This window comes from Helianthus annuus, chromosome 2, assembly GCF_002127325.2.
Source record: "Helianthus annuus cultivar XRQ/B chromosome 2, HanXRQr2.0-SUNRISE, whole genome shotgun sequence".
NCBI classification, from domain to species: domain Eukaryota; kingdom Viridiplantae; phylum Streptophyta; class Magnoliopsida; order Asterales; family Asteraceae; genus Helianthus; species Helianthus annuus.
In genome coordinates this window covers 12,666,327-12,673,977 of record NC_035434.2, presented here as the reverse complement: position 1 = coordinate 12,673,977, position 7,651 = coordinate 12,666,327, and the positions used below count along the sequence as shown (strand labels likewise).

General features: G+C 35.7%; 1 protein-coding gene across 1 annotated transcript; it reads right to left on the bottom strand.

Annotated features, from left to right (window-relative positions):
* Nucleotides 1-666: 666 nt before the first annotated feature.
* Nucleotides 667-2,429, bottom strand: LOC110885986. The gene is made up of 2 exons (XM_022133733.1): nucleotides 1,286-2,429; nucleotides 667-689 (listed from the first exon to the last, which is right to left on the bottom strand). Exons 1-2 carry the CDS (start codon nucleotides 2,427-2,429, stop codon nucleotides 667-669), a joined length of 1,167 nt encoding a protein of 388 aa, XP_021989425.1.
* Between the last annotated feature and the right edge of the window lie 5,222 nt (nucleotides 2,430-7,651).

The following is a 7,651-nucleotide window of genomic DNA, read 5'->3' as shown; positions in this document are numbered from 1 at the left end:
TTTCGGTGGGAGCCAACCTATAGGGGGCCTTTGCAACCGGCTTCGCACCCGGATTCAATTCGATACGAAATTCTATTTCTCGTGCGGGAGGAAGTCCCGGCAATTCCTTCGGAAATACATCCGGAAATTCATTTACTATCTCCACGTCGTCAAGCTTAGAAAAACCTTGTTGGGTATCTACCACGTAAGCTAGGTATGCCCTTCCCCCGTTAAGTGTATACTTCGCGGCTTGAACGAGGGTACAAAGTTTCGCTTCCATCCTTCTCTCGCCTTATACGGTTAATCGTTTTCCACTTGGGGATTGGATATGTATTGTTTTGGTTTCACAGTTGATCCCCGCTTGATGTCGGGCCATCCAATCCATGCCCACTATCATTTTTAGGCCTGTAAACGAACCGAACGAACACGAACACAGGCATGTTCGTGTTCGTTCATTTAACTTTAACCGAACACGAACACGAACACGAACATATAATCGAACACATTTTTTTGTTCGTGTTCGTTCATTAAGAAATTGGGCATGTTCGTGTTCGTTTATGTTTGTTCGTTTAAAGCCTAAACTAACAGTTCACGAACATAAACGAACACAAACGAACATAAAAAAATTAACTAAACATATTTTGAATAGATATAAATTAACATGATTGAAGAAACAATTCTAATATATTACATTTCATCCGAAGACACACCTAAATAAGGATTCATAGATATACTAATTAGTTATATTTATATAACTAGTTAGAAAACCTATTATTTATATAAATATAACTATTTATGTATTTATTAAAATTTAAACGAACATAAACGAACGTAGATAAACGAACGTTCACGAACATAAATGAATGAACAAAAAAGAATGTTCACGAACATAAATGAACGAACACAAGGTGTGTTCATGTTCGTTCATTTAATTAAACGAACAAGTTTTTTTTGTTCGTGTTCGTTCGTTTGTTAAATAAACGAACATAAACGAACTTCCCGCCGAACAAGTTCATGAACAGTTCATGAACGTTTCGTTCGTTTACAGGCCTAATCATTTTGAATTCCCCCAAAACCATAGGTATGAGGTCGATATTGAATTCTTCATCCTCTATTGTAAACTTGCAATTTCTACAAATCTCGTTTAACATATACGTCTTACTATCAGCTATTTCTACTTCTAAGGGCATCGGCATTCGTTCAATCTTAAATGAAGGATGTTGTGCGATTTCGTTTGAAATAAAAGACATAGTGGCTCCGGTATCAAACAAAACATGAACTGGCATAGAATTTAATAGAAAGATACCTGAAACAACATTTGGGTGAACCTTAGCCTCCTCGGATGTGATTTGGAACATCCTTCCTTTAGTCCTAGGACCCTCTTGCTTTTTATCTTCTCTTTTTGATTCTTGCTGAAGTTTTGGACATTCCGACTTGATGTGCCCTTTTTCAAAACAGTTGAAGCACGTCTTCGGGCTATTTGGACATTGATAAGATGAATGTCCCTCCTTACCACATTTGTAACACCCTTTCTTGCCTAATAAACACTCTCCAGTATGGAGTTTTCCGCACGTCTTGCAAGGAGTTATTCCACCTTTCGACTTATCATTCCTCCCTTGATCTTGAAACTTTCCCCTTTTTGATGGACTCGAACTTGCACCCTTTTCACTTGGTCTCTTTTCACCTCGCTCTTCTTGCCTTTTAATCTCAATTTCTCTATCCCGTGCCAAGTTAATAAGCTCATCAAGGGTCTCACATTTCGAGGGAGTGATGAATTCCCTGAATTCTGCCTTCAGTATGCCGTAAAAGCGATTGATTTTCATTCTTTCAGTTTGCACAAATTCCGCACAAAACTTCATCTTATCCAAGAAAATATTCGATATCTCATTTATCGTCTCGTTTTTCTGTCGGGGGCGTAAGAAATCTTCTTGAATCTTATCAATAGCCGACTGAGGACAGTGGTACTTCATAAAGGGTTCTTTAAACTCTTGCCAAGTCATTGTCTGAAGCTCGTCCTCACCTATCTCCTTACTATGAGCATCCCACCAATCTTTCGCTTGAAAGGTGAGTTGCCAAGTAGCGAACATCACTTGATCCTCCTTATCACACCGACTTCGTTTAAACACCGCCTCCATACTTGAGATCCATCTTTGGCACGCTATTGGATCGATTTTACCATCATAGGTTGTAGGCTTGCATGCCATGAAATCTTTATACGTGCATCGTCGTTCCTTGCTCTTGCCTTTAGATCCTTCAATTAATTCTTTCAACTCTTCGATTTTACATGTCATCATGGCATCCACAACTCCCAACACCCGACTTTCTACTTCTTGAGCTAATCGTGGAAGATTAGCTTGCATAACCTCTTCCGCCACCTCCGTGACCCTATTGTTAAATACTTCTTGACGAGCCGTGTCATCATCTTCATTAGCGTTTCTTGCATCAGCCATCTATAAAATAGCATTTACATTCATCATTAACACAAGCTTTCAGTACATCATAATTCATTAGTCCGACTTTACTTTATTCACATTCTTATATTCTAGACTTTATCATTCGTTCGTGTCTTTTGACACCTTACTTTCATCTTTTACAAATTCCTTCCATTGTAACCACTAAGTGTGGTCTCACATATCTTATTAGGCCTTATATGGCCCTTACATGAACGTTTAATAGGTCTTTGGACAATTCGGAGACTCAAAATACGAAAAACAAAACAAAACAATAACTGAGTTTTGTGCGTGGCGTCGGCGACGGCCGGAAGGTCCGTCGGCGACGGTTTCTGTAAATGTCCGTCGGCTAGAAAAGCCCGTAAGCAGCAAGTTAGGCCGTCGGCCATTTGGGGGCGTCGGCGATGCACAATAACAGCGTCAGCGACGGCTTGTCGAAATGCTGAAACGCTGCTGTGTCATTTTTTTTGTTACCTTGTCTATTTCCTGTGCATATTTCCAGCCATACAGTTCTCGAAATCTCCGTATGGCCTCCCTATCTATTCATCTATAAACTTAGCTTTTATTTTGCATTCGAAACATATTACACATACTATTATTCTTACTGAGAACTTGGCGTATTACCTCATTGGCGATCTTGGAGCGAGCACATTAGCACGAGCCGTCGGTTTGAGTTCGAGCGCTAAGACTCTTGCCTGAATCCCTCAAACCTCGGCTCTGATACCAACTTGAAAGGTCCGCTTTTCTGACTTTATAAAATTACCTACTAACGTAATTTAATAAACATCAAAAAGACCAACTTTGTACATAACAAAAATTTTTACAAAAATTGGGCATGACCCGTTCGAAAAACGAACATGCCTCCTGTTTTAAACTTGATTTACTAAGTAACATTCTACGAACCGTTTGATATAAAAACTACTAAAAACAAAGACAACAAGTTTTACACATGTACGACTACTAACAAAGTTAGACAAAATAACAAGTCATTGACCCAAAAGATGCGAATGGACTAGCGGAAGCGTTCAGTATAACAAGACATGGACATGTGCTCGCTCCAATCTCCAGATCGCCTAAAGTGAGGATTTACCTACATTCAACAACAAGGTTTTTAAAATTAGTCGTCATACTTGTTAAATTATAACTCCTTCGTTTTAGTTCCATCCGTATATGAGCTTTTATCTTTCTTACGCATTCGACTACCCAAGTATCTAGGTTTGGCATAAACACTCTCAATGAGAGTTGAGCATACATATTCAACCCATTTAATCGGGTTATTTGCTTTCCACATAAATTCTTCTTTCTATCCGTATAACGGATTAAGCTTATAACATTTATCATAGCATTCAAACCACCCGTTCAAAACGGATGGAAGCTTATTCTTGATCGACTTGTTCACTAGAACCGGTCGACTTGCATAACTTATTATAACTCTCATAACAACCAAATCCGCAAAGGATTTGCTAGTTACTTACTAATCATCACAACATTTTGACAATAATTAATTGTCATGTTATAACAAAATTATAAACAAGTTTTTGTATGCAACGAAACATACCTCGGTCTTGTGATCCTTCCGTTTTCTTGGAATTTGAACCTTCTTCCTTCACGCCTATATCAACACATTTATTCTTTCGTTTAGTCCTCACAATTCATTCTATCATGTTCCAAACTACACATCATTATTCTTTCAAGCATTTCATCGAACACCTAGTGTGCATTACATTTATAAAACATCATGTACAACAATAAAGCATGACTTCACTAGTTCATCATACATGCCATCAATAATTAACCTAGTTCTTACAATTTCTTTAGTCTACACCAATTCATCTTGTTCAAGTATTACAAGCAGAATCACATATCAAGATTACATATAATCAAAATCCCTAAAATCTTCTTATTCATAATACAATTTTCACAAGGTGGGTTTCATAAAATTTTCTTCCAATAAAACTAAAATCAAACATGATTTCGATTCTAGGGAGTAACCCTAACATCTAATTAACACAAATCATACCACGAATTCATGGTTGGGTTGAAACCCTCTCTCTAAAATTCACCAAATTCAGAAATTCGACTTACCACTTCACTAGATATGCTTAGATGATTGAAACTTTAGAACATGCAGCAATTAATCTTTGGTTTCTCCTTGTCAATTGGTGAATTTTTGCAAGAAAAAGGGTAACCCTTGTTTTTCCCTGCCCTTGATCGATCCTAGCATACGTACAGGGGGTTTTGTTTTTGGTTTTAACCTAATTAATCCTTGCTAAGTTAAAATATTACCCCCTTGAGACTTGTAAAATGTTTAATTTAAGACTTCCATGATTTAACTTATTTTGTGTTAAACTAAATTTTGGGATGTTACACTAGCTTTTTGGCATTTACAACTTTGGCCCCTTGATTTCATTTACTTATTAATTTTAAACACTATCCCATTTACTTCTACATTTTATCCTAAGTGAAATAAACATTTTTGGGGTGTTACACAAGCTAAATGCTAAAAACTAAAACCCCCAAAAAACCTACCCCCCCCCAAAAAAAAACCCCTCCCCCCACCCCCCACCCCCCAAGCTAAAATCGTAAAAACTAAACCCCCAAAAAACCTAAAAAAAATCTAAAAAAATAAAAAAAAAAACTAATTTTTTTTAATATTTTTTATGCTCAAATCGCTACTTTTAGTGGACAAAAAAAAAAATTTTTTTTAATTTTTTTTTTCTTCGAAAAGTAGCGATTTTTATACAAAAAATATTAAAAAAATTGTGTGATTTTTAGCTATTTTTAGGCATTTTTGGTTGTGTTCACATTGGTTCTCGCGGTTCTCGCAATAAGTGGTGGTTCTCGCATGATCTTCTCCCTATATATATATATAGATAAACTGCATGTATTAAACATTGGATCAAAAGGATAATTTCGCATGTTTGATTTCTACATTTCGCACACAATAAAGTCTTAAGATGTAATTTCGCATGTTTGAGTTCAACATTTCGCACACTATAAAGTCTTAACATGTTTGAGTTCAATATTTCGCACGCTATAAAAGTAATGACATGTAATTTCGCACAGTTCGTTCTATAATTCAGTTCAATAATTCATATCAAATAATTCAGTTCAATAATTGATATCAATAATTCATATCAATAATTTGACAGCGTTTTTTTTAATATAAAGTTTATCTTTATATCACAATCTCGAACGACTTATATCTTATCTTATAAAAAGTGGCAGACCTCCAAACATCCTCTTCTGACTCAAGTATCAAACAGTCTTTGAGAAAAAGGATTCAGGAACAAATTCAAGAGGATCGATCATGTCAAGAGATGCTGGAAACCAATATTTCTCATGTGATAGAAAACATGAAGAGAAGACAAGAAATTGTGAACTTGCTATCTCAGATGCAAGTGAGTAGTCTTCGAGAAATTGTTGTTATGTTCATGGTTGATCTGGGTGAGAGGGATGAGAAGCAGTTGAAAGAGTTGGCAGATGCAATAACTATCTTAAGATGCTCGATGGAGATGAAAATGAAGTTCCTTTCATCTTTTGAATGACCTTGTTTATTTTGTATCTTTGTAGTTTTCTGTTTTAGTGTTTTATATAATAAAACATGCAAGTTTCTTATGTTCCATATAATTCGCATGCTGTGAGATTTGCATAGGATTTATTTTCGCATGTGTAATTTAAATATTTGCATATTATAAACAATCTAATGTCAAACATGCGATTTTATACTTAAAACATGCGATTTTGAAAACATAAAGGTAATCTAACAAGTCTAATAATCCAACAGAAAATCAACATCAAACAAGTCTATTTGTCCTTTCCAATAAATGCTTTCAACCACTCTGGGATTTTTTTGTCCAAATATTTGATATACCTTTCTTTGTCCGGCCTTTTATCGAAAGCAATCGTCTCTTTAATTATTCGTTGACGCTCCAAACTGTACTCGGATAGAATGATCTTACTGATATATCTGTGTCTCAGGAGATGAAGTTGTAAATTCTGTCTATTGTTTACTTCATTTTCATTCACAAACCCAGACAACCACGGTGTTTTCCCCTTGTATGTTTCCATATGACGCATCGTAAACACCCCACAGTCTATACCGTTAGTAAGTGTCCCCCATTCCATATTTTTTCTTTCTATCAATGATTTTTCAAGTGCTTTTATAGCTGGTGTTGGTTTTATGGCCTTTTGTAGGTATAAAACCAATACCCTTCTCTGTAATATAGCAACATTGTGTCAGTAGCTTTACATAAATATAACATGTATATGAAGAAGTTTTGGTATTACCAGTGTGTCTGGAAGCCCCTTGTATCTATCCTTAAAATCTTGTTCAATTGCTGAATTGTCAATCAGCTTAATTTTGCCGGTTTTCAAGTGGAAGCACAAGACATAGAAATGGTCACCTTGAAGTACTGGACTAAACACGAGGTCAACCGATTCAAGTTTTTTTACCTCATATTTCAGTAATATGTTTTCAAAATTTGAGGCAAGTACGTTTAGCCGTTGGTTGTCTGTGTAAGTCTCCTTGTACATCATATCCAGTTGTATGTTAAGTAATTACAAGCAATGTTAAGTAATGTATTACAAGGTAATTATACATGCGAAATTATTACATGCAAAATAATGTCTGAAAATATTTCATATGCGAATTGCTTATATATTGTATGCGAAATCTCTTAGTATGCGAAATGTTATTTTTTGTTCACAGGAAATGTCTCAATTATTTTACATGCGATTTGCGTATGCTTAGTATGCGAAATCACTGAATATGCAGTTTTTGTTTTGATATCAAATGCGAAAATGTTTAGACAAACATACCATCATTGTGCTAAACAAGAAGAGTCTATATGGTGATGATTTTCTATCCCTCTTCTTCTCTTCAAGGTTGAGAACATCCACAAATGTATCGATTCCATTTGATGCTACGCACTGACCCCTGAAGAAGCTTTCGAAGATACCTTTGACGGTGAACACCCCAGTTTTTTATCGGTAAAATACTGATCTGCATGGCAAACATTAAATAATTAAATATTTGGCAAATTGGATTTAAATAATCCCAGCTCACTGTTATTGGCCAATAATAATTCCAACTCATTTAATCACCAATAATAATCCAAGCTATTCACTTTTGTTTGTAAAATACTCCCAGTTAAAAAAACACTAACTAGGTTAAAAATTGCTGATGTGACTTGCCACGTGGCATATTTTGATGATGTTGC